Below are 27,080 nucleotides of genomic sequence, written 5' to 3'. Positions count from 1 at the left end.
ATTTAACTGTGAGTGTCCCATGTTAGAGTCCACTCCACTAGCCACTTGTTAGAAAAAGTTAGTTTTACCAAGAACAAATCAAGATCCAAGTCTAGCCCTCACTAGAAGAGCTGCGTGGAATAGCAGTAAAAGTCGTAACTCTCGTTTGTTTTAAAGTCTTTACTTTTGTTCATTTGTATGTGAACTGCTAGTGCGGAAATCAGAAAGGGTGTGCGGCCAGAGTAAGTTATCTCTTCACACCAGCGTGTCTTTTTTTGACTAGGGTTTGGCGGTTAAACTCGGGTCATCAGCCAGGACAGCAGGTCTGTTCGCCCACTGAACCACCTTGCAGGCCCCTATCATTTATTCTGTATTTACTATAAAAGAGACACGGTACACAATGCATTTTCTCACTCCAATCCTAACCGCGGCTCTATCAAATAGGCATGTTCTCTGTTCTCCCTTAGAGTCAACAGCATGGCTAAGCAGCTCACCCAAGGTCACATTCTTAATATCAGATTGCTTTGGACCCAAGCCTGTGACTTTAATATCTGACGGCTGCGTAATATGATCTCCTCTGGAAATTTCTATATTAATAATGCTTTGTGTCTATTTGAGCAGGAACGATTTTCTTCGTCTTCCCACATACATGATTTGGACAACTGAACAAACATCTGTAGGAAACTAGCTGGGGTTGTATGTGGCTGTGATTGGAAACATGCTTTCGTCTCCCATGCATGTACCATCACTTATTTAATAAGCGTCACGTCCGTGTTACAAACAAACCATAATTTGCAAATCGTGTATGCAATCCCATGATGATCCTGCATATAGATGTTTCGTGGCGTCTACATTTTAGAAACTATCTCTGTGATGAGCACATCTTTATATTCATATCTAATGCATCGATCTGAGATTTATAACAGTGAATATACTTATCAAAAGCGACTTCATGAATTTCTGCCAAGTTAGGCCTGTTTCTGTTAAACACATGCAGCTACAGTGAAACCCATCAATGTTCTCTTTTCTGGGTGCCTGCGTCACGCACATCACAGTCCTGTTTTTATACTGGTCCGTGCGACAGTATTGATGTGCATAAATGTGTATTTGTATACCTGTGTATCTCCCTGTCTGTGGCCAGAATTGGATGGGGGTGGGGGTGTGGAAATGAGAGAATTATTAAATGCCAAGTAGATGTGCAATAAATCCCATTGATTTTATAAACTCCAACTTGTCTTCAGTCCCCTTCCATTCTTTATCCTGGAGGCATTGCAACAAAAACCTATTTTAAATACCTTGGCCTCCCTCTCTTTCCCCTCCCCAAAAAAGTGTCAATATTTTATTTGGATTTTTAACTTCGCTTCATAACAGTTGTTTGACCTCCTGACTCGTGCAAGTCACATAAATTCTGGGACTTTATTCAGGAGCCATGTTCCTGCTATTGAATAAGCAATTTGGGAGGGTGAATTAATGACTTGTGCTGTTGCTGGAAAGTCCCTGAAGAAATATTAAAATTGCTTGCAGACTGAATCGATACTCAGTGAACACCCAGCAAGAGAAGGCTTCAGCTCAAAACGGCCATAGAGGCAGCAGTCAGAGGGGAATTCCTGCACCCAGCTTAGAGAACTCCCCCAACCCCTACCCTTCCCCTCCATCCCTGAAGCTCTGTCATTTTCCATAACAGCGAGGTCTTATTAAACCCCAGCCAGGATGGAGCTGATTTGTCCTGTCTCGGGAAGCAGGCTCTGGGGACAGTTTACTCTTTTAGTGGCAACCAGAGCCTTGAGGCCTTATCAGAAGTGATGGTCTAGATACATCCACCTGCTGGACAGGGGGTGGTGCTCCGTCCTGGCAGCTGTCCTGAGCCTGGGGACACTGTAGCTCTGACTACGTTCTGCAGGGTGTGCTGAGGGTTGGGTGTTTCAATGCTGACCCTACCTTTGTATGTCTTACCAGTGTTTATCAATGCTGCAGGGGCCACCCACCTCATCCCAGCCTTTGTGTATGGGTGGCCTGTGGGATGGAGAGCTTGAGTTGTGTTGTGTGTTGGCGTGTGTGACGTTGTGTAGATGCATCCTAGCAACTGGCCTCAGGTTTGTTTTGGTTTGTGGTATTGTATCAAGGTGACTGCCCTTCCTGTAAGACCAGGTTGGAGGAATTTGAGTATTGTTTGGTGGCAGTGTCTGTTTCTGCTTTGAATTATTGTGTTCATTGATCATATCTGCATCTCTTTATTCATAATGTATGTCTCAGAGATTAGGTTAATGGGTGTCTCCTTGGTGACGTGGGCTGAGTAATGATGCTGGATCTGGGTGGTGGTTGTGTGATTCAGTAATTGCTTTAATAGCCTTCTTATTGTGGTGGGTGAGAGGAACAATCCTGCCCTTTTTTTTTTTTTTTTTTTTTTTTTTGACCCTCCTCTGGCCTGGTCATTTGTACTGCTTCTTTCCATTGAGAATATTCTAGAGATGCAGGACAACTATCCTCTCGATGGTAAAGTGTACACGTCTATTCTTGGCCCGGAGAGTTCTGACTTAACCATTCTGGTTCAAGTCTTGGTCTTCTTACCCTCTCTTCATCTGTCTAATCCAGGGAGTGAAGCCCCAAGGCCAAACACTATCCCTGTGTAAAATCTACACCCCAGTTGGGGATCAGGAGGATATAGGGAAGTAAATCTCCCATCCCAGTGGGAACACCACCAAGACCTGAGGATCCCTGAGCTCTGCTCCTCTCCACTCTGTGGTACTGTCCCAAGGTATCTTTTCTTCACCATTTCCAGATGATGTGGCCCAGTAGTAGAATTACAATTACAGCTGTGACCTTCCACCAGGGCACAGGGCACGTGCTCTAAGCTTGAGTAAAGGTTGCAGCAGGGCATGAGACAGAGAAGAGAACACCTCAGATGTGCATTGTCTTTGATCCAAAGTAAATGAGAACCGTGGTGCAGTGCACATGGGTTTCAGCACCACTCCTCTGTGGGTTCAAATCTTAGGTCTGCTACCTAGTCTGTGATCGTGAGCAAGTTATTTTGCTTCTCTGTACTCCGGATACCACTATAAACACTGCTACAAAGCACTGTGGGGTTATTCATCAGGCTCACACCAATATGTTAACTTACTTATACTGCTTCACTGTAGCAAGGACTGGTTATATGAGTGTGATGATGGTGATGATGATGGTGAGGGTGATAATGATGGTGATGACTATAAACATTTGCTGGGTAAAACGGCCATGAGATTGGCCAAATATAAGCAAGTATGCAAGTATGCTAATGCATATAAAATCATAAGGTCAATCAAGAAGTGTATGTGTGTTTTAAGGAAAGACGTATTAAAACTGCAGTTGGGTACCTCTCCTCTGGCTGCGGGGTGGGGTAGGGGCTCCTCCTCCTAGGTTGTGCAGGACAGTGCAGGGGCTGTGGGGGTTGATAAAGGCAACAGCTTGCTCTGTTCTAATGACTAGGAACAGGGGAGATGACAACCTCGTGTAGGTTCACAGGTAATTGAAAACACTCTGAGGGTGACTTAGCCCCCACAATTCCAACTTAGCTGATTTTAAATTTCTCCTAGGGCTAAGAATATAACTCAGTGTTAAGCAACTGCCTAGTGGACACAAAGCCCCAGGCTCAGCCCTCCCAGCACTGAGTTACCTTTATAATTAAGAAAAATGTGGCCCTTTAACAGCTAGCTAACTTGACTGATAGATACCCAAAAAGAGGCTGGAGAGATGGCCAAGCGTTTAAGAGCACATACGGTTAGAGGATCTGAGCTTAATCTCCAGCACCCACAGTCTGGCAGCTCACAACAGCTTGCAAGTCCAGCTCTAGGGAATCCAACAGCTCTGGTCACCAGGACCTCCACCAGGCCATCAACACCTGCACACACGTGCACACACCCACACCCACTTACACACACAATTAAAAATGAAAGAGATCTAAGAGATCTGAGAAGTAACTGGTTAGGCACCTGAGTGTGGCTCTTCAGGGTTCACTGAACTGACAGAGGTCACTGAACCAAAGGGGGAAAGCGGAAGCCTAGGTCTCAGCCTCATCCCACGAGATTTCCCATAGAGACGCATCATCCTGAGATAGGGAAACTTTGGTTTTCACCTTGTTCTTGCTAGACATAGATTGAACAGAGGAATATATCATTATCCAGTTAGTTTGGATCATGGTACCAAGTAGACAAAGCCCAAAGTAATTTGACTTTCTAAATTCCTCTCTCTCTCTCTCTCTCTCTCTCTCTCTCTCTCTCTCTCTCTCTCTCTCTTTCTTTTTTTTTTAAACAGGGTTTCTCTGTGTAGCCCTGGCTGTCCTGGAACTCACTCTGTAGACTAGGCTGGCCTCAAACTCAGAAATCCGCCTGCCTCTGCCTCCCAAGTGCTGAGATTAATCTAAATTCTTTTCTTAAAATACTTTTCCCTCAGGGACTGGTGAGATGCCTCAGCAGTTAAGAGCACTGACTGCAATTCTGAAGGTCATGAGTTCAAATCTCAGCAACCACATGGTGGCTCACACCCATCCGTAATGAGATCTGTTGCCCTCTTATGAGTGTCTGAAGACAGCTACAATGTGTACTTACATATATATAAACAAACAAACAAACAAACAAACAAACAAACAAACTAACAAACCTTTGGGCTGGAGTGAGTGGGGCCAGAGTGAGCAGGGCTGGAACAAGAGGGAGAAAGGAAGTGGGGAAAAATACTTTTCTCTTGGTGGTGGTGCTAACTGTAGCGGTTACAGGATCTCCATCCTCCCTGGAGCACCCAGCTACAAAGGACCACACTTGATAGATATGGTTCCAGTTCAACTATTTGAACTTGCTCTTCTTTTTCATCCTTATCTCCATTTTCTTATATTTCTCCCCCCCCCCCATTCCTGGTTGCCTCCCTCCTCTCTCCCTGTGACAGTATTTAAGAACCAGGAAAACCCTTCAAAACTATCACCTGAAGACTTCCCCCACCGCTGTCTCATTTATCTCTTTAAAAACAAAAATTAAAAATGCAAAGAAGTACAACTTGGGAAAATGCCACAGAGCCTGGAAAATGCCAACCTCCAAGTCCTCAAACAACTGCTAGCTCATCCCGGAAGAGTGCACGGCAGTGCACAGGAGTGTGCAAACATGCACGAACATATGCACACACATATACTGGCTAGGCTCTCAAAGTGGACAAAGAGGCAAGTCCTTGACTAACTATTCAGTGGTCAGAGACCTGAGTCACAAAGATTCTCCACCCACTGGAAAACAGAGAGTCAGCTCACTTCCTGAATTCAGCTGGGTTCACCAGATACCATGAACCTCATCGGTGCTCACGAAACTAACCCTGCTCATAAATATCCTTCTAGCTCTTTAATCGGGCTTTCTTCTTTTCTTACTGTTTTTCTTGTTTGTTTTTGGGCAAGATTTCTCTATGTAACCCTAAGCAGGCCTTAATTTCAAGATGCTACTGCCTCAGCCTCCTGAGTGCTGGGATTGCAGATATGAGCCAAGGGAACCAATCTCTCAAACCTTCTTATTTAAATGTGTCTGTGCTATACACATTCAAACCAGAAGACACACATATCGACACAGGCTAAAACTAAAAATGCATACTTGATTATTACTATTGCAATAAAAATAGTACATTTATTGATTCCTTGATATTGGCTAGTTGCAATTCTAAGTAGATTTATGGCGGGGAGTGGGGTGGGTGGGTGTGTTCATTTAACCATCGTGAGAGTCTATAAGAGATTTAAACGACTATCCCTACCTTATGTGACTAAGGAAACTGAGGTACAGAAAGGATAGGGGATTAGCCAGACTCAAAATATGACGATGTCCCCCTGGAGTTTCCCTATTGCATTGTGTCATGGAGCTTTATGTGACCTGCCTGGCACACAGAAGGTACTTAGCAAGACATTTCTGAATGGGTGATTGGAAGGGTGGGTGAATGACTGCTCATGTCTATTAAGGCCCTTCAGATGGTAGATTCCCCTGAGTGGAAGCCAGGCCTAATGGACAGCCGAAGGTTATTTAGATGGAACCTCTCCCAATGTATCCAATGGCTGAGCTCATCCAGACACAAACTGCTGCCACCCCTGTGCCTGGCCCAGGCTCCCTTTAAATCAGAAACCAAACCCAGAGCATTCAAGATACTTCCTAACCACCATACTATGCTCCCTAGAATATTTTCCTCTGAAATAGGTATTTCCTGGGTATGCCGGTTCTGTGCTTGAAAGAAACCTGAGAAAGCCAATCAACTGAGTAGACATGTTAAATCACCAGATCTTTGACATCCTATGGACAACTAACATAGATGATTGACTAAAGTTTTTTTTTTTTATTTTCTTGCAGATGTTTGGGCGTTGCCATGGTCATTAACCTGCTTGTCAGCAAGTGCTCATGCATTCCCAAGATACAGTGAACACTAAAGAGGAAAAAAAAATAACCCAGAATAAAACACCCTAAAGAGGGCGGGGGTAGCAGTTGTTTGTGAAGTTCAGGCAAGCAGGCAGCGTTCCAGGAATGGGTTGCTACCTTGGAGAACCATTAGGACTCGGATCCAGCTCACAGGAGACTCGTGTGCTTAAAGACCTTTAAAGACTCTCATGTGGCTGTATCCTTGACTGTCTGTAGAGCCATACCAATCAGATATCTGCACAGGGAGTGGATGGATCAATCCCAGAATCCAGCACAGTGAGCAGCCTTGCCCTCTCCCTTCACTGTCAGGATGCCTTGGGCTTGTGGACGCCAGCACCTGGGATCCCCACCTACTGTCAGTCCAGGCTGTAGATTTTGCAAAGCTTGGTATAAATCTGGTTTGTGACTTTGTACACGAGCTTCTATTTGTGATTTAATGCTCTGCCTTTTCTTGTCCCTCCTACTTCTATTTCCTTTTTTAATGCTATTTACAACTTCCTTACTTGTACTGCACCATAGCTATTTTTCAGTGTCTCTAAGTGATATACCCAAATGATTTTTCTTACCTAGGTTTTTCTCTTCCCCTCAACTTAATTTATGTTTTAGTAAGCAGGAACTCATAGCGCTCCATTCAATAGCATTAAGGGTTTCTGCTTCCGTCAAAGGAATCATGGCACTAAAAGGCGCATTTGTGGGAGCCGTTTGTTCATTCTTACGAGCCACCAGCTCTCTCTTACATGTAAGAGGCTGCATGCCTGCATTCGGGCGTGCATGCACAATGTCCTTCTCGCTGTGTGCCTCTGTGCTCCACTACCCAGTGCCAGAGCCACTTGGCATTGGCAAGAAGGACCTAGCAAAACCATAATGTGGACGGCAGCTGACCCTCCAAGCACCGGAGAGAAAGCCAGGCTGTAGGCCTTCCTTTCCTGATAACATCTGTGAGTTCTTTTAGGAACAGTCTTGTAGATGCCTCCAAATCTTCCTCCTGCATGTTTCTCTCTCTCTCTCTCTCTCTCTCTCTCTCTCTCTCTCTCTCTCTTTCTTTTACCACAGTTGCAAGGGAGGCTTATGGTGATGTTATTCACAAACAAGGGTTTATTTGTTTATTTGTTTGTTTGAGGGTCACTATTCTTACAGCCAGAAGGTTAGAAAATCAAGAAAATGCTTTCCTACATTAGTGGGTTGTCGATTACTTTTTCTCCTCTTTAATTCTTTCGGTAACTTCTCCTCATGTCTGACTGTATTTGACCTTGAACTCTGGCCTTTCCCTTCCCAGCAAAAATGTGTTGCACAGTGGACAGCAACCTGCAGAGTTCCCTAGCCTGACAGGTCTAGAGACGAGAAGCCAGAGGGGCCAGAGCATCACTCTACTCCTGGAAATAAATCCCATTGTATTTGCATTTTAATTTTCCACATAAACAAAGGCTCGGAGTACTCGCTTGGGCAGCATCACTGGACGAATTTAATTAGAAATGAAAAGTTTATAGGGCCCTCTTTAATGCGATTAATGCTCAGTTAACATTTATCACGTTCATACGCTGGAATCGCCTCTTCTACGCAGCCACTAGCCATGAAATGAATTTCTCTCAACTTTTTTTGTCCCTACCCTGAGAGGTCATCTCTTAAGAAGTCTGCATGACCTTCTAGACTTCCTAGGTGATTCCTAGGGTCAGGAGTTGAGGAAGTGGGAGTGGAGGAAGAGGCAGATGTTATAAGGTAGTTGGGAGGGAAGTGGGTAGAGAGTGAGGGTGACCCCTGTTTCTAGAAGGGACTGGACTAGAGCCAGAGCTGTGTCCCCTGCAGGAGACCAAGCACCAGGCCCAGAAGGCTGGAAGCCTCACAGCTGCCCTTCCTCAGGCTCTTTCTGTAGCCCCACACCAGGCCAGGGCCAATCAGTGTAAGGGCATCCGGCCCTCCCCTCTCTCCTGCTGTCTTCCTTCTGCTGCCTTTTCTCTCTCACCTGGGAGTTTGCCAGGCTTTCCCTCCCAGGACCACAGTTGAAGGAACCTCCTTCCCTCTGGCTTTCCCAGGAGTCAGACAGTCATGGTAAAAGGAAGTCAGCCTGCCCTTCTTAGAGAAGCAGAGGAGTGGGGAACATGACACCTCCATTGATCCCTGGAGGAAAGGTGGCCTCCCTTATCTTATCAGCTTCTCCTCACTCTTCAATCAGAATCAACTCCTCACTTGTCAGCCAGAGATTGGCCTCGACTACCCATCCGTCTAACCCACGGAGGAAGGAGGACCCTAGCAGGCGCATGCTACAGATGATAGCTGATAACCATCCTGACCTTTGGTCTCATCTCTACACAGGCTGCCTCTGAGGTTACGGGTAAACACAGCCAATGCTGTGGCTACCAGTTCACCTAATGCCACACACAGGTGACACGCTCACCTCCAACAGAGCCAGTTTGCACTGATCTCACGTGGGCCCATACTTAAGATACAGTCGTGCTCACTGATTGCGTCAGAACCTTTTGTAGACCTGACCTGATCCTTAGCTATTGACACACTAGGACATCTACTAGTGACTCCTTGCCCTCTGGGTAGCATTCAGCAACATCCCAAACAAGCAGACTATCCAAGTGATGCCAGGGATTCTCGCTTTGGGATCAAACAATCCAGCCAGCCAGAAGCTTTCTAAATAAGCAGATCACCTGCTCTCACTTTGACAAGACTTGACTTCTGAGATGTCCCAGCAATGTTCCCAGCCTCCCAGGCTATGAAAGCCAGGCGTAGCTAGAAACCACTAGCCACACAGTCTCTAAAACAGAGCCACACCGAGGCCCATCAGATTCTCTGAGGACAACACAAGGAACCGGAAGTCAGACAAAGGCTGGCAGGGTAAGGGGCAGAATGAAGTACTTGTACCTGATCACCTCAGTGTTCTGTCAGATCCAATACTGTTGGATCCTGAGCTCCTTCCCTTGCCTGGAAGGTATGGGCATCTGGACCCTCAAAGATTCCAGGGCCAAGAGGGAGCCCCAGAACCATGAAAGGCACCCCCAGTACTAGCTAGTCATCATTTGCTTGAGCTCTGGGACCCTTTACAGCCTTCCTGCTCTCTCTCCCCCAGGTCTCTACATCCTTCCTCATATTTCTCTGCTATGTCTGCAAGGTGAATACTGCTCACTTTCCGGCCAGCTGCCCTGCTGCGTACCCTGCCAAGAATGGCCTGGCACATCCCCACAACTTCCTCTGCTCTCAGGCCATTACAGAGGGAGCTCATCATGGTCAGGCCAGCCTGAAAGCAAGCATAGCAGGAAGTCTGGAGCAATGTGGCCCTAAGTTCTAGGTAGCTCCACTGTGGAGCCGAGAAAACAGGGACCACCCTGCCTTCTTCTTGGCCCCTCTCTTTTTTTCTTGGTCCTGGCAATGGCAGCCACAGCCAGTGCCAGGATACGTAGAATGCTGAGGGCCAGGTGGTCATGGCCATGTCTTGTTCCCATAGCTGTCTCTTAGAAAGGACCAGGAAACTCTGACCTTGAGAATTTGCCTGCAATGTCACTTCCTCTGCCCCACCCTCATGGCAGAAACATCTCCACAGCTGGCTTCTCCTTTCCTTCTTTGTCAACTCCAGGCTTCTCAGAATGCCATCAGCCTGAACAACCAGCTACCCTAGGCACTGGCTTTCTCTAACCACATCTAAGATGTTTCAGGGACCAAATGCCCTTGTTTAGATTGTGGTAATCTATTTCCCTTCTCAACTGTCGCTGCATGCTCTGTGCTTCATTCCCAAATACCATGCAGGCCAAGAAAGCTGCTAGACCACTTTCTCCTCTCAGCTTCTCACCTCCTCTGTCACTCTTGTAGTCTGCATCACACATGCTGTCTCCTTTGTCATCCAGGACTCACCTGCTCCCTCCTCCAGCTAAAAAGAGCTACCCTCTCCCATGGATGTCCCAGAAGCTTCTGTACTAAGATGGAGGGGCAATGTTGGTTCTCTCACATTTGCTCTGGGGTCACAGCTCTTTCCTAGACCAGAGATCAGTGTGTAGAGTTACACAGACCAGAGGCTGCCAACTGCTGCTCCAGAGAGAATCGAACCCAAAATGTACTTTGGTTAGCACAGAGTTGTTAAAATTTGTCTTTTGGGGTCCTGCAAGATGGCCTGCTAGGTAAAGACTCTTGCCATGCAAGCCCAAAAACCTGAGTTCAATCCCTGGAACCTACAAGGTTGGGTGAGGGGCTAGAGAGATTCCTTAGTGGGTAAAGAGTTTGTTGTACATGGATGAGGACCAGAGAACGCAGATCCAGATTCCACAAACCCACATGATGCTGAGCAGGAGCCATGGCCCATCTGTAATACCAGCCCAGGAGGCAGAGATGGGATCCCTGGAGCAAGCTGGCTAGCAAGACTAGTCATATCAGCAAGCTCTGGGTTCGATTGAGATACCTTTTGTCAATGAATAAGCTATGGAGGCTGTTTCCTGACATTAACCTTTGGCCTGTGTGCACATGCACATGTGAGCACATGTGTGTGCACACACATGCACACATACACACATCGTGTACAAAAATGGGGGAAGGGTAAAATGAAAAGGATAGAATCAACTCCCAAATGTTATCCTCAAACCTCATCATGCACACACACTCACACAACGGTCAGTGTAAAATCCATCTCTGTATCAATGCCTGTAGGCTGGGCCCATGCCTCCAGCCCCTATACACATTCATGTACCTTTTCCTGCCAGTTTCCCTGAAAACATTGATGTATGACCCTTGTGGCTACCTGCATCTGCTCTTGGTGTGCACTAGTCTGGACTTTGGGGCTCTACTTTCCTTACCCCACATCCAAAGCCAAACTCTGGACTAGATGAGAACTCTTTCTCTCTCTCTCTCTCTCTCTCTCTCTCTCTCTCTCTCTCTCTCTCAACACAAAATATCTTTTAGTCACATTGTCCCTCAAGAAACACAATAAGGGACTGGAAAGATGGCTCAGTGGTTAAGAGCACTGGCTGCTCTTCCAGAGGTCCTGAGTTCAATCCCCAGCACCCACATGGTGGCTCACAACCATCTGTAATGGAATCTGATGTTCTCTTCTGGCACACAGGTGTACATGCAGATAGAGTACTCATATACGTAAAAATAAATGAATAAGTCTCTTTAAAAAGGAAACACAAGAAGAGGTCCTGATATTTCCATGGCTTGAAGATAATCTGTAGTTTCCAGGATTGTATTGTGTGTGTGTGTGTGTGTGTGTGTGTGTGTGTGTGTGTGTGTGTGTGTTGGACTGTTTATTTGTTTGCTTGCTTGCTTGCGACAGGCTCTCATTCTGTAGAGCAGGCTGACCTTGAACTCATGGAGATCTGTCTGCCTCTCCTGGCATCTAAGGTACACACCTCTATGCCTGGTGTGGATCACAGCTTTGAAAAAAAGTATGTACCTGGAAGAGCACTGTTTTGGTTAGTGATATCACTGGTCCCTAGCTAGCTGTGCCCACAGGGCTAGGGCTCTAGTGTCAAAGTAGGGATGCACATATGATCACAAAAGTCTCCATCACAAAGAGGGGGCACCACGACAGCCCAGGCCTTCGCATTGTGGTTAACTGGTTAATCGTAATACAAACAAAACTTGATGGAAAACTTGGACCCAGGTTGTCTAAATTGTGAAATGCAACCATCTTTAGCCAAACTCTATGACTGTTGCCACTGCAGGCAACAAGCCAAATGACTGACTTGCTTGCTGATTAAATACTTGAGCCGAGGACAAGGTGCCCAGCCTTGTACTATAATGGTAGATCCCATACTGGGGACCATTTTCTTTGTTCTCTTGGCTTTCAGAGTCCTGTACCTAAGAATAGATATGGGTGACATAGCCACACAGTCTCCCACACAGAAGATAACCTTTACTCCTGTATGCAATTGTGCATACATTTTGTATACAATTCTAACTGTACCTTGATAGCATCAAATCCAGAAAATGTGACCCACAAGAGAAAACCATCTCTGCCCAGTGATAGATAATCCAGGAGACATAACTTCTCTCCAACTACTGTTGCCCTTGCTTGGGTACTGGTTGGGAGGCACTGGTCTTCAGGTTTCGGGAACCCTTCTGCATTCTCTGGGTGATTCATTGGCCATAGCTGCCTCTACCTTATGGTCCTGAGCTCTAGACACTTAGTCTGATGGGGTAGGAGGTATGAAGAGATATCCAGAATCTAGAAAATTGGCAGGTTGTGTTGGACCCCATTTACTAGATTCTTTTAAGAACATGGAAACTGACTTCTTCTCAATGTATACATTCTCCTCTCATTGGAAGAACTGTATAGCATCAAGGAGGGGTTCAAGGGAGCCCTGAGCTCTAAGGCCCTGCAGAATAGCCAGGCCTGCAGCTGAAGGAAGCTGGGAGTAGATGCTGGGCCCCTGGGTTAAAGCGTTCCTTCATCAGAGCTGCTGAAAAGAGTGAGAAGCAGGGCCTCCATCCCCTCTGGGAGCCCCGTCTGTCTCCAGGATGCACACTTTGGGGAGGATGACTCATCTGTGCTGTATAGTATAGTCGCTTCTCTAAAGAAGCCCTCAAGTTTATCCCATTGTGTAGGCAACTGGACCACTGTATGAGTATCACAAGTCCATTCTGCAGCTGCCTTCTAGGATGTGTCCCTCCACTCCGAACATCCAGGAACATCCAGCGTTGCCTCTCCTTCCCGAGGCTGATTGCACAGCAGACCCTCACCTGTGCCTATAAGCGTGCAGAGCCCCACCATCCCTTCCTTCCCGATCTCTCCTCCAGAAATCCCTGCTTCCCTTCTCAAGACACTGCTACTGCCTGGCACCATCTCCACTTGGCTAATTCCCCTTGTGGCCCCTCTATTGAACTGTTGTGTTGTCCATTTCCCTGTGACAAGGGCTCTGGTTACAGAGTTATTGATTGGTTTCATGCAGACAGATGGGCCCTTCCTGGCTCCCATCGAAATCCCTGGCTGTATGGGCTGATTGTTGCCTCTCGGGGTATAGGATTGCACCAGAGACCACCCTCCATGCAGTCTCCTTTGCCCGGGCTCTGGATGGTAATAAATGGAGTTAGCCTGAGCGATAATAAAAGCAATCGAGTAGGTTACCTGTGCAGACACAAGATTTATGCCTCTCCATATTTGATGTGATTGTTTTATTGAGTTCTCAGAACAGTTGAGACTTTATTTGTTTATTTTGGGGTTCCCCCTTTCCTTTCTTCTCTACATCACTTTCTAAACCCAAACTGGAGTTTTTATTTTTATTTTTATTTTTATTTTTAGGATAACTCCTCATATTTACTTCTCTAACATTGCCAGTTGAGGTAGGAACTCAAAACAGCCAACCACTGAAAACCTACACCATAGCCTGAGTACCCACGAGCCAACCAACAGGAGAGTCTGGCCCAGAACTCTATCAGAGCCTTCAAAGTTCTAGTCCCAGATCCCACATGGTAGAAGAGAACCAGTTCCCACAAGTTGTCCTCTGACCTGCACATGAACACTGGCGTAGGTGTGACACGTAGGTGTGACACGCACGTGCATGTGTACACACATGCACACACATAAACAAAAATGAAATGTGAAGCATTAAAAAACACAAGAAACAGAGTAACAACCACAACTATTTCACATGCCTGTCTAAGGATGGACAGTGGAGACTCCTACTAGAAAAAAAAAAAATGGGTAAGAATGATTTTGAGACAGAAACCACAGAGAAGAAACTACTTACAACCCCTGTCTGAGGCCTAGAGCCCCAAGACATGTTCTCTGTCCTGATCTTTCTCATTCCTCTTTGGGATGAAGTCTTTTTCTTCACTCACTGACCCACCCTAGCTCTTTGTCTTGACACCAAAAGTGGTGACAACCAAACCCCTGCATAGATCTAGAGATGTGACAAGCAACGCCACCCCTCTGCTCCAGCTTCCGCATCAAGCCTGGTCCAAGAGTCAAATCTAAGTGATCTAAGTCTGAGCTCCAGAGGCAGAAACAGATGCATCTCCAAAATTCCCACGGCTATGGCTAATAACTATCGGCTTACCTGGAAAGACAAGCGGCAGACCACTGCCCACTCCCTGCCAGACCAATGACAAACACCCGAGAATTACTCAGTGGGGACACCTGAGGGACACCAACTGGCATTGTTGAACACAGCACTGAGCCTGCAGCCTTCTTGAAGCCAGTGCTGCCACAGAAAGGAAGAATGTATGTACTCACTTTGTGGCAAATGGACTAAGAAAGAGTGGGGGTGGGGTGGGGGGGTAATTGACAAGTCCCAAGGGTCCACTGCAAAGATCTGAGAGTACAGAGTCCCTGTCCCCCAAAAGTACTGACTAGCCTCAAGAAGTTCAACAGCTGGCTTGAGACCATCCCTGAGGATGTAGCCTTAACCCTACACTCCACACTCTGCCCAAGGCAACACTCCAATCTGAAGACAAGTGATATCATCAGGACAACCCTTCCTGCCTTGTCAATAACTCAACCCGACGAGGCACCTTCCTCCTTTTTAGGTACACAGATCTCCCATCTCTACCCTACCCTTAGGTCATTTCCCATGCCAGGTTTCAATCTGAAGTTACCTATTTACAGTGTCCCCAACGGAGATGCCAAAAAACAAACTGGCAACTCTGCACTCAGCTCTAAGTAGCCCAATATTTATAATGATTCAATAAACTCCATGACCTGCTCAGAGATAAGACTTTAGCCAGTGGTCTCCAGATGTGGATGGTTCCCTCCCACACCTTCGGCCCAGAGAGGCATTTCTATGAGGATTTGCCAGGGGAGAACCCAGGTTGGACAGCCAAGGCTTTATCGCGACAGGATCAGAGAATGCCAAAACCATTTTTAAAGCATGAAGAGTGATTTAGTTTATAGCCATAACAGCATATTTCAAGTGCGGCGACAGCATCTGTTTGGGGGAGGAGAAGATGCAAACCTTTGGCTCAGGTGGGTGAAAAGGTTGTAGACTTCCTTTCTAGCCGATGCTGGCTCTTGAGTACCCTTACTTGGGACACATATGTATGTATACAAGCAACACACCCACCCACATACATACATATATGTACCAAAGATAACAGCAACACAGATGGGCACCCTACCATCCCCAAAGCTTTGAACTCAGCCACTCCCCACTTCCTAGAGCTCACCCCTCTCTACATACAGGTCAGTCTCCGAGTCCTTCCTGCAGTGAGCGAGAATTCTCCAAATGGAAAGGCTCAAGTTCCTAATACAACTAGCACCAGCAGGCACACCACACCTTTCTCATGCATCTGCATAAAACACTGCTGGAGAAGAACCTTCCCCTTCAGGGCAGAGCACCCACCAAAACGACACTGACGTCCAAATGTGTCCCAGTGATACACTGGGAAGCCCTAACCAATCTTCCCAAAGTATCAACCATGGGAGGATTCTTCCCAAAGCAAAATTAAAAATAGCATGATAGATCCCATTGACAAAGCAAGCTTAACCACACAGCCAGGGCTCCCCATGCAGCTGGTGGCTTCCCATTCCGAGGCTTACGCTCCTACTTTCAGCCATGCCTACTCAGAAGTGCCTCTATCTCCACACCCAAAAGAAGGCTGTGTGTACCTCCAGTAATAGGATCCTGTTCCCAGCAGCCTCTGTGGCTCTCAAGGCCAATTCTTTCCCCAACACTCATCACACGGGTAGCCAGCTAGTCTACTTTCTTCTGGTTTGGAAGGTGCACCTTCAGAGCTCTGAAGTTTAATGTTAGAGTCATTTGTTCTCTGTGCTCTATGTTTTAGGATAAAACTTCCTCAAACTTGTACCTAAACCAGCTTTTAAAATAGCCCAGCCATCTGTGGATACCTGCTGGGGGTTGGAGGTTGGGGATGGGGGGGGCGACCAGAGAGAGTGCCAGACAGGGCTACCAGCACACCCCACTCAAAAGAAGCAGACCGCTGAAACCGTGTCTGTCTTGGGCTCTCCCAAAGCTGGCGATTCCCATCACAGACAATAAATGTATCTCCAAAATAGTCCCCAAAGCACCCGCCACCCAGCCCAGTGACATTACTCCTCATCCCAGCCACTCTTGGCTTAGCTACTGTCCTCTGAAGAACTCGGCTCTATCTCATTGTAAGGACCACAGGCAAAGTCATTAGGTGGCTCAGGGGAAAAAGAAAAAAAAAGGAGAAAAAGAAAGAAAAGTGTTGTCCCCACCCCCCAACTGCCACACCTGCCTCAATACCCAAACTCCCCAGCCTCTTGACTTTTAAACGCAAATCACTTATTGCTCTCTCAGTCCACCCTGTGTATATCTCTGACTCTTTTGGAAAGTGAATGTCAAACAGCCGCACATTTCCAATACCTGGCTGAGGCAGGCCCGGGAAGCTGGAGGGTTTCGGAGGGTGTATAATTAGCCGATCAGTATTATGTTACCCTGTTCATAACGGAATAACCATTTTAATACAGATGGTACACACTGGGATAATTTCTGGGGTCGCCTTGCCGCGTGTTACAGCACGTATGTGGCAGAGGGAGTCTTCTTTAGCCAAGGTACATTCTACCAGCTAATTTTACCTGCTGTTTTCAGGATGATTTGGGATAATTCCACATCATTTGCAAAGGATTAAAAAAAAAAAAGGTAGGTGATGCTAGGGCAAAGAGAGAGAGAGGCACCATCTGAATTATTAGTTGTTCTGATAATGGGCCTATGAAGAGTAGGAAGAATAACAGAAGAAACTATTAGCTGTCTCTTCATTTGGGGGAATGCCTGAGAAGTGGACACCTGCCTCCAGCTGGGGTGTGACTTTTGCAGTCCAGAGTCTCCTGCATGCAATTGTCTAAGCTGCACAGTTCTGCAGTTAGGAAGCTGCTCTGGGTTTGAGGGCTTTAATGTTGCCTGAACACTCTGGAGTCACCCTAGAGAGATACCTGGGCACACACTAAATGGGGTGCATATGCATAACACATAACCATGTGGCTTCCCAGACCCCATACTGAAGTGACCTGGTGATTTAGAAGCTTAAGCATTCTGCAAGTTGAGCTGAGTAGAGCCTGCTTGGTCCCAGTGTCTGAACCTACCATTATAGAAAAGATTTTAGCCTCAAGACAGGCAAGCTTAGCAGTGGGAGCATCTCCCAGGAGACAGCCATAGGGTCCCAGCTCTCACTCCCTGCCTGGCATCCCGGTCCTTGGTCCAGCTCCTCGACCCTCTGCCAAGTCCTGGCTGGTGGCTGGCATCTGCTCTGTAGACCTGGATGCCAGTGCTTCTGGGCCGGAAATTAGTGTGGAGCTGGCTAGCAAGACCTGGACTCCTGGGAGGAGAGCTTTGTGGGAGTTGGCTGAACGGGTAAAGGAGCCAGGGTTCTGGCTGCCCCTGGGGAAGGGTACATGACTTTAGAAAGAAAAAGTCTGTTTGGAGGCGGTGAATAGACAGTGGTCATTTTAAAGACTTTGCTATGGGCTGTGATTGTCTCTAGATCCCGAGGCGGGTAATCTTGGAGTCTTAATTACCACAAACACTTGGATTCATTTCCAGGACACCGGCGGGAGAAGCCTGGCAGGGAAAACTCAGCTCCGAATTGGAAAGAGCTGTCTGTCAGTCAGTCTGTCTGTCTGTCTATTTCTACCCCACCCCCAGGTCTATTTACCATGCCCAAAGGACTGCAAGCTGGGTGTTGGAAAGGATGGGTAGAGGCTAGACAAAGAGCCAAGAAAGGCCCTGGGAGATGGCCCAACAGGCAGGCAGAAGTAGTGAACTGGAGTCCTGTCCTCCAGGCCCATGGGGGGCTTTGCTCACCTGTTGATGGATGAGACGCTGGGAACTGTGTCATTGTCGCAGATGCCCTCAGCTAGCAGCCTGTCACGGATCTCCCAGGCGAACATAGTCGGGTTCTGTCGCTTGTATTCAGCAATCTTGTCCACCACTTTGGGCGTTGCCACCTTGGGCTTGGAACCACCAATCACTCCGGGCTTGATGCTGCCAGTCTCGTAGTACCTGGGCCAGGAAGGCCGTCGGGGTCAGCAAGAAGCCGGTGGTGGCAAGGGCAGGGGGGCTGCAAGCTTCAGAGCTGCTAAGCCGCTCTCCCTCCCTAGGCATCAGCGTGAAGGGAAAAAGGCCCTGTGTAGCTGAGCAGAGACTCCAGAAGGTGCTTGATTAGGGTGGGAAACGGGCATAGTGGCTGAGTAGGGACAGTGGCCAGAGCAGGCACCCCACTGGCAGTGGAAGGCTGGTCTTCCACTTGGGAAGCAGTGAAGGACCCATGCTGGGTTTGCTGACCCCACCTGAAGCAACCTGCACCCTCCTGTAGTCTTCTCCATGCTACCTTTTCTCGTCTTGGGACCCTCTTCCTCCAACCCCATCCACATTGATTAGCTGGGGGAAAGCCCTCCTTTTCTGAATGTAGCTGCCTTCTCTTAGAAGGCCCGGGAGCTGGGTGACGCTGGCTAGACCCTACTCCACCCTAATTCCAAGTCTCAGCCTTCACTTGAATGCCCTTCTCAAAAGGGGCAGCCAGCCCTTTAGATCTTTCAAGCCCCTTCCTTCCTTTCTTGTCGGGCACCTCCACTTTTAACTAAAACCTCAGCTGGGAAGGGAGGTAGCACCCGGCCCTCACCTGCCCAGGATTTTGCTGACACAGCCATGGCTGACCCGCAGCTGCCGGGAGATGTCACAGGGCCTCACACCCTGGTGGGCCAGCTCCACGATGCGCTGCCTCACCACGTCGGGTAGGGGCCGGCCGTTCACAAACACCCCCCCGAGCTGGTTCACACCCCCGTGCCCTGCTGGGGAGAGACAAGAAAAAAACACAACACCCCACACACAGCAGGGACCGGCCATTAGTCAGGGTCCGAGGCCCGCCACGTGCGAAGGGATCAGGCAAAGCTAAGGGGCATATCCCAGGACTCGGGGAGAAAGGGGGCTTAGTGGGCAGACGGGATAGAGGGAGTATTCGATATCAGAACACCACCACCCCCCAGCTGTAAGCGCGCAGAAGCTGGATTGGGGAAGAACCCGCCTCTCACACCAGTGCACCGCAAAGGAGAAAGTGAGGGGAGAGTAGAGAAGCCGGGGAGAGAGAAAGCAGAGCTGGAAAATGGAGAGGAATAAACGACAAAGGGGAAATAATGTCAGCGAGGATGACTGTAAGGATGCGGGGAAAGGAAGGACCGGGCCGGGGACAGCACTGCCGAGGACTAGGAACCCGCCTGCGCCGCAGGTTTGGCGCGGCTTGGGTTTCACAAGGGCTGGGAGCCAGATGGATTTGGAGGGTCGGGACTTCTTGATTCAGTTCAGCGGAGTCTTTAGCATCGAGAGATACTAAGCCAAACAAATCCCTTTCACCTTCGCTGCCTGCCTCTTCCTTCTCCCCTTGTACCTACTTCTAATTGTAATCGTACTGTTTCCTCTTTCCCTGTTTTCCATTTTGCCTTTATGAGTTCTTTCTTCCCTTTATGTTTTCGCTCTTCAGATGTTTTGGACAATATTTCCCCTCTGCATCTCTAATGTTTATGGTGGAAAGAAATCCGGGTGGAATAGGAGCGGCAGAGGAGGTGGTGGTTCGGGATCGGCTGCGCTCAGAGAGCTCAGAGACCGCAAGGCGGCGAAGACTCTCGCTCTTCCCGGCAGCCGCTGAAAAACGCCGGCTGCTGGGGTTCGCTTGCCTACTACACAGCACAAGGCTAGGGACCCCGAGTCTTCCCCGAAGGTGGCATGGGAGGGACTGCACCTGCGGATTTAGGACTCCCGGCACTCCCCGTTGCCAGTCTAAGCCAGTTCGGTACCCTCTGACCTCTCTCAGACCTCGGCAGCTGCCTACAAAACCCAACAGCAAGGGCGGATGCTCCCAGCGGCCAGAGCAGAGCCCCTGGTTTCCCAACTGGGCGAGGGCTCCTAACCTGGAAGCCAAGAAGGCCACCGAGTGTCAGGCTCAAGGCCGCTGCCGGGTGCCCCATTTTCCACGGCCTAAAGCAGCCTAGAAATCCTGCATCTAGCGCGATTAACCTGCAGCTGCAGTTACTCAGCAACCCAACCGCAGAGACTTCCAGCGGCAGAGTCAGGCCAGACAAGGTCTGCAACCTGCAGCCGCTGCCCCATGGCCACCAGCGAGTTTCGGAGAAAGCGGGCACATCTCGTGCCTTCTTTAAATCTCTCCCGTCTTTTTTATAGAGAGACCAAAATGAGCTTGCGAGAAACCCCTGGACAGAGGCCTCTAATGGAGTGTGTCTGGGAGGCCAGAATCTTTTATCTTACAACCCTCATGCCCATAGTCTCCCCATCTTTGGTCCCACTTGCCCCCACCCTCTGCTCCCTACAAACCCGGACCATCAATAATTTAGGCCCCGGGAGAACTCGCGTTACCGGTATGAAAAGGCGGCAGCTGCGGGCAGATTAAAGATGAATAATTCAACCTCACCGGGCTCCGGGCCCGGCCCCTCTGCCCCAATCTATGGGGTGGGGATTGCAACCGGGTACGGCTGGAGTTCAGGGCCGATGGGCTGCGGAGGATCTGTGCGGAACCAGGCCTAGAATGCGCAACCGCCGCTGGCGCAGACCCGGGCTGTAGCTGCTCGCCCGCCAGTCGGCTGGCTCGCCTGCCCGCGCAGAGCCACTCTCCCTTCCTTCGACCATCTTCTGCTCGCTCTGCTCCCCTTTGGGTTTCGAAGTGGTTCCCTGTCACTTGGCCCCGACTAGCGGGTCCAGGAAGCAACCCTCAAAAACAAACAAAAAAACCAACAACAAACAAACAAACAAACAAACAAACAAAAACCAAAAATAACCCGGGTGAGGCAGCAGCAGCAGGGCCGAGGCAGAGAACGGTCGCCTAAGTGAACCGGCTGTGGACTCTGTATTAATCCCTCCGAAAAAGCGAGGCTTCCCGGCTGACTGAGCGATTCGCAGCAGCGGCCCGAAGTGTCCGCGTTTGGGTTTCCTTTATCTAGAAATTATTTAGGGGACTATATTTTATTCCAGGATGTTTTTAATCGTCCCGTGGAGCTAAATATATGCTTAGGAAACAAAACACGGCTCCCTCTTCTTGGATCGCGTTTTAAAGAACAAATCAGGCTAGGTCTAAAAGTTACCTTGTGGAAAGTTACAAATTATCCTTAATTATTAATCTATAGATGGGGAGGGCTTTTCTACTTGGAAAATTATTTATCTTTTTAAGCAAGGGAAAATACCTGACAAATAGTTTTCTGAGCTAAAGACCCATTATGAATTAGATACATTCAAATATCATTACAAGATTCCCTTTTCCTATTTTCTTATTTCTCCCTCCAAGACACTTTTAATTTTCTTTCCTTGATTCCCCCTCTTGGTTTGATTTCTCTTTTTTCTCAGCTTTGGCATTCGTCTTTCTTTTGTTCTTTCTCTCTTATTATTTTTCATTCTTGCTGACCCCCTGGCCAGGGCGCTGGCTTCATAATTCCGACAGAGAGTCAAGGCAGGCAAGGGAGGCTCTAGAATGCAGAGCACCCAGGTGCCCGCTTGGAAGGCACCTAGCTCTCTCCCTGGCTTTGATTTCTTCTCAAAATCTCTCATTGTTTTTGTTTGTTTGTTTGTTTGTTTGTTTTTTAAGAATGATCACCTCTCTGGGCAAAGTAAAAAAAAAAAAAAAAATGACCACCTTCTCCTGACCCTCTTGTGGAAGGGAAGGGAAAGAGGGGGGAAGAGGTGAGGATGAAAGAAAAGATGGGATGTTTCAAAGCCGTCCCCAGGAAGCCTTAACTAAGCTGGAGGGAACAAGAGATGCGAAGAGCTGAGGCTCAGAAGGGGGTCACACCCCCAGGATCTTCGGCACAATTGTCCTGACACCGAGGCTGCTCAAGCTAGGAGCCGCCTCCTGATTACCCACAACTCTAAGTTTAAGGAAGGTAGAGATGAGGGAGGGAGGAGAGAAAGAGAGAGAGAGAGAGAGAGAGAGAGAGAGAGAGAGAGAGAGAGAGAGAGAGAGAGAACAGCCTGAAAACTGCTGTCAATTAGTCCTTCAGTCCAGGGCAAAGGCTGACTAGGGAGTGGGAGTGGGTGGCTAAAACCTGGGCCCAGGTTTATGGATCCCGCGAGGTAAGGAGGAGCAGGTGGAAGGAGCCGAGGGAGGTGAGACACTAAGGAAGGTAGAAAGGCAGGCAGAACCATAAGCATGGAGTGGCAAAAAGCAGACCAGTGGCTGAAGGCGTGAGAAACACTAGGTAAGAAAAATAGACAAAACGGAAGCAGGGATGGGGTGAAAAGCTAGTGTGGCCTCTAGGGTGAGACCTGAGCGCAGGGGGCCTGGTCGCGCTGGGGCTACATGGGGTTGGAACCGAGACAGGAGCCGGGCGCCGGTACTCACGGTGCATCGCGGAGAAGGGGTCTGCTTTGCAGTGCATATCCATGGGGAGGCAGAGGAGTGGGAGCAGCGCGGCCGCCGCCGCCGTGTCGCCTCTCAAACTCAACTTCAGGACTTGAGGAGAAAAGGAAGGGGCGGTGGGGGAGGGAGAGTGAGCGGGCGCCCGGTTGCTGGGGGGCAAGCGAGGGTGGGGGGGCGCCGCGCTGCGCTCCACGCCGGGACTCCTCCGGGCCCGCTGGGGTTTGCAACCGCAGCGGCTGCAACTTGCCACCGTTGGGGCACGCGGCTGGGCAGTCAGCAAAGCAGCCCCCGGGCGACGGGCTGGACCAAGGGGCACTGGGGGCGCATGGCTCGCGCGCCAGCTGCGGCCAGAGCTGAGGCCGGATAGGGAAGACAGCTCACTCAGCTCTCCTGGAGCCCGGTCGTCCGAGAGGGTCTGAACCAAGAGAGCTCAGGGCGGGGGCGGCCCGAGGGCGCCAGGAGGGGAGCCGGGCCGCTCCAAGTGCCGGCGAGTTGGCGAAGTTGGCAGAGAAGTAGCAATCCCCGGGATGTCCAAGCGGGCGCCCGCGGGAGGGGAGCGTGCGAGCCGGCCCCCGCCCCCGGAAAAGGCTGGCGCACGCCGCGGTGGCCGAAGGGCCAGGAGGGAGGGAGGCAGCCTTGGAGCCGAGCGGCGCCCGCAGCGCTGGGCTGGCCCCAGGTGGGTTGCGGCTGCAAGAAGGCTCGGCCGGAGACTGGAGCCTGGGCTCCCGGTGTGTGTCTCTCTAAAAGCTGCAAAGCCCCCTCCAGACCCCCTCCTCCTCCCCGCGCCGGGAGATGGATGACTTGTCAGACAAAGGCAATAGATTCCACCACTCTGTGATTCGCCAGCGCCGGAGCCCCGAGCTTCGGCAAGGAGGGCCCCGCGCCTGTCACTCCGGTGCTGGCGAGGGGAGGGCCGGGGAGGGGGAAACGGGAGGGAGCAGCGGGCGAAGGAAGAGGGAGGGGGAGGAACGGGCCAGGGGGAGGAGGAATGGGAGCCCCGGATTAAAACTACACTGAGAAACGAAACTCGCCGAGAAGATAAACGTTAGATAAGGATAAAGAGCGGCCAGCCTAATGAATATTCAGGCAACCACAGAGGGCCTCCGAGCGCGCTGCGCTCCAAAGCCAGGCTCTCAGTCCTAACTCGCCCAGCCCTGCGGTCCACCGGCCAGTGCCCGCAGATCCCAGACGCCCGCGAGTCCGCATCCTTAGTCCGAACTCGGCTACCCTTGCGCTCGCTGAGTTCCCTTCCGTCTTTCCCTGTGTCTTCCTTCCTTCCTCCCTTTCCCCCTGGTCCTTCCCTTTCGCCTTTTCCTCCTGTGGTACCTTCCCATCCACGCACGCCTGATTCTCATTCCGGGGCAAAGTGCCCAGCAGTTTGTCCCCTCCCGTCCCACACGCGGTGGCGCGCACCCCCCTCCCCGGAGTCTGGGTAGTCCAGACGCCTAGTTCAGAATCAAGCTAGAGGCCTCTGGCTAGAACCCACCTGCCTTGGTGGGACCCAACGGATGACAGGAGAGCCAGGGAACTTGGCACCTGGACCCTCGGGAAGCTAGGGAAGGGATTGTGCCGGGAGACGGTGCGCAGCAGCTCCTGCGCGGCAGCGACAGAGGATGTAGAAGCCCAAGGCGGGACCAAGGCGTTCTCTCTCCCCGGCTGGGGAGAAGAGGAGGCTGTGAACGCGACTGAGCGCCGCCCGCCGCTGGCTCTGCGGATCCCGAGCGAGCGCAGCTGGCGCAGCACGCCGGCCTGGCCCGGCTCCTACCGGAGCCGCTGGCCCAGTCTGCAGCCCGGCCCGCACTCGCTCCCTTGTTCGCTGGGGTCCTCTTACACACACTAGGCGAGAGAAGCCCTTTGTCTCCTAACTGGTTAAGTACAGAATATCCGGGAGATCTTTATGAAATATTTTCCCTCGTCTCATAAATCATCTTGGCACTTCAGCTGATGTTTTAACTCTCTCTCCCCCCCTTCACTCCCTCCTCCCAGGCTTCCCTAGGTCTGAGAAAGGGCGGCTCCAGGAAGCTCAAGCTGCGAAACACTGCTTTCTTGCCCGGCGGACCCGGGACTCCTTGGCGTTGTCTGCAGCTCCTGCAGCCCAGAGGAAGGGCAGTGAGTGCAGACGTGCCCCTGTCCCCATAGCCAAAAAGCCTCTGCAGTAGACGGACTGGGGAAAGCACCCGCTAGACTCAGCCCGTCTCAGACTGACTCCTACGGGGCATCTAAAACTGCCCTCATTCTGGGTGAGTGTCAGACCAGGCTCAATTACACAGGACTCGGAGCTTTCCTTCCGTTCCTTGGGGAACTAGGTCCGTTAGGATCTGGGCCTTTTCCCTGGCTCCTGGAAATTCCCGACTAGATTGATTCAATTGCAGAGTAACTGCTAGAAAGTAAAAAACTAAAAAATAAAAATAAACCATCTCTCCATCTGCCCACCACCACCCTGTCCCCCACCTCCTTTGGGCTGAGGACTAGGCTCCCTTGGGTAGGAGGCTAAGGAGACTCAGGGGTGCTGCCTGGAAAGCCTTCCTCTCAAGGCCTGCAGATGGCGCTCCCGGGTTTGCTTTGGCCAAATCTCACACCATCACAACCCCAGCAATAGGCACTAACTTAGCATTGAGAACGGGGTGGGGGTGGGGGGGGAGAGGAAAACAGAGTTATTTTGGCCTAAAAGAGTCAGCTCCCATGCTGGGGAGCCAGGACCTCTCGGGTGGTAGAAACTGCGGTAGCCTTAGCTTCCTTTGAAGAAGGAATCAGTCCAGAGTTTGAGGCGGGGAGCATTCAAGAGTTCATAAAGGAGTTCTTGTTGGGTGGACATAAGTTAAGTCCTGGTAAGTCTGACGAGGAGACGAAACTCAGCACAATCCCTCGCTCCAACAGAGACCCGGAGTCCTCTAGAACTCAAATGTATTTTCATGATCCCCACCCTGTGAACTGTGGCAGTGGGATTGAGCTTTACATTTTGTAAAGAGAACTAACAATTCAATTTGTAAAACACTTTTGAAGTTGCACACTCACACAAGTCCACCCGTCCTCTTAGGAATGAGGGCTAGCGATAGTCTAATTTCTACTTAGCTCCAGAAAGCCCTGGCGCACCTTCCCTGCACTTGCTCCTGGGACACCCCCGCCCCACCCCCCACCCCCGCCCCAGCGTCCCTGTTATCGTCCCAGCCAGTTCTGGGACCAGATAAGCAAAAGACAACCCACCCTGCTGCTTTGGAAGCCCTGGTAGCCTCTGCACAGCCCTCTCTTTGGACTTCAGAACGAAGAGCTGACTTGCAGATGTCCCTCCTCGCTGGCCTCTCCTTCTGACTTCCTCTTTCCTGTTCTTTTTCTTCTTCTATGGGCCCTAACAGAAGGCTAAAGAGTAGAAAAAGAAAAGAAGAAAGAAGAGGAAAGGGAGGAAAGAAAAAGAAAGAAAACAACCCAACCCCAAACACAACCAGGGCCCGACCTGTCAGGGTTGGTTGCTTTTCTCTCATCTGACTCTAAATGAACCTTTTCTCTCTAGTGTTTTCAAAGCAGCCCTTCAACACCCCCCCCCCAACCTAGGGGCATTTACACTTCAAACAGGGCGCCGCCTCCCTGCGGAAATTTAAAGGCAAATAAACTTTTGGGGAGTTGCTCTGATACCCATCTCGGGATTTGCTTCATTAGTCGCCTCTGTGCATCTGATCTGCTCAATAAATCTTCCTTGTGGATCTCAGTTCCTTCGCCTTCTCTGCTGACATCTCTGCCATGCTAGCTTGGCGCCTGGCTGCCCCACTCCCGCTGCCTCCCTTCCGAAAGACTAGGGTCTAGCTGGTTCTCTGCTGGAGTGGGCCTGCTCCGAGTGAGCGTTAGGTGTGCGGGAGGCCTGTGGTTGTGCTAAGAAGGCCCTCTGGCATACACTTATCCCAAGCCATGTGTGACTTATACCTCAGATTTCAATGCGTCTCTGGGCAGATCTCGCGTAAGTGCAGGCAGAGATCCTGTCTGGTATCCCCGCTTACCCAGGCCCCCTTTCTATACTCTTGCTGGGAGGTGACGTGGCTGCCTCTCTTCTGCTCACAGGGCCCTGACCCTGCGATTAGGCACAGGGTCTCGAGCAGTTCTGGAAGGTGGCTGTGTCACCGAGGACCTGGCAAGCCCCCCCACCCCCTCGCAGCAGTGAAGCATCCAGCTGTGCCCCTCCCCCGGGCCCTGCTTGTCTTTCTCCCTCTACCTCCCGGGGAGTAGCATGGGGAGCTATGGCCTTAGCTCTGAGGGAAGGGATTAGAAATTCCGAAATTAAGCGTACCTCCCTAGGAAATGCTCCCCACAGCGCAGACCAAATTAAATGCATTAAAATGGGGGGGGGGGCTGTTTAAAATAAAGGGACAAAAACAAAACAAAACAAGTCCGCGGGAAAGGAAAGCAGGACGGAAAGGAAGGTTGGGTAGCCTCTAGGCAGCTCAGCGTCCT

General features: G+C 50.0%; 1 protein-coding gene across 15 annotated transcripts in view; it reads right to left on the bottom strand.

Moving 5' to 3' along the window:
• The window catches only part of Pax2 (paired box 2), a 93,446-nt gene that overhangs the window by 59,295 nt on the left and 7,071 nt on the right, over positions 1–27,080 (bottom strand). For 7 of the 15 annotated variants that reach the window (XM_076922222.1, XM_076922239.1, XM_076922243.1 and 4 more), the window contains exons 2-4: positions 22,623–22,733; positions 18,906–19,074; positions 18,089–18,286 (exon numbers count right to left, since the gene is read on the bottom strand). In XM_076922222.1, coding sequence (XP_076778337.1) covers positions 18,089–18,286; positions 18,906–19,074; positions 22,623–22,733 — 478 coding nt within the window. Of the gene's footprint in view, positions 1–18,088; positions 18,287–18,905; positions 19,075–22,622; positions 22,734–24,126; positions 24,499–25,844; positions 26,724–27,080 lie in introns of those variants that run through there. The other 8 variants (XM_076922170.1, XM_076922187.1, XM_034508754.2 and 5 more) reach the window with 5 other exon arrangements.

This window comes from Arvicanthis niloticus, chromosome 1 (genome assembly GCF_011762505.2).
Source record: "Arvicanthis niloticus isolate mArvNil1 chromosome 1, mArvNil1.pat.X, whole genome shotgun sequence".
In the NCBI taxonomy this organism is placed as follows: Eukaryota; Metazoa; Chordata; class Mammalia; order Rodentia; family Muridae; genus Arvicanthis; species Arvicanthis niloticus.
The sequence above is the reverse complement of the archived record's forward strand: the minus strand, read 5'-3'. Positions and strand labels throughout refer to the sequence as shown.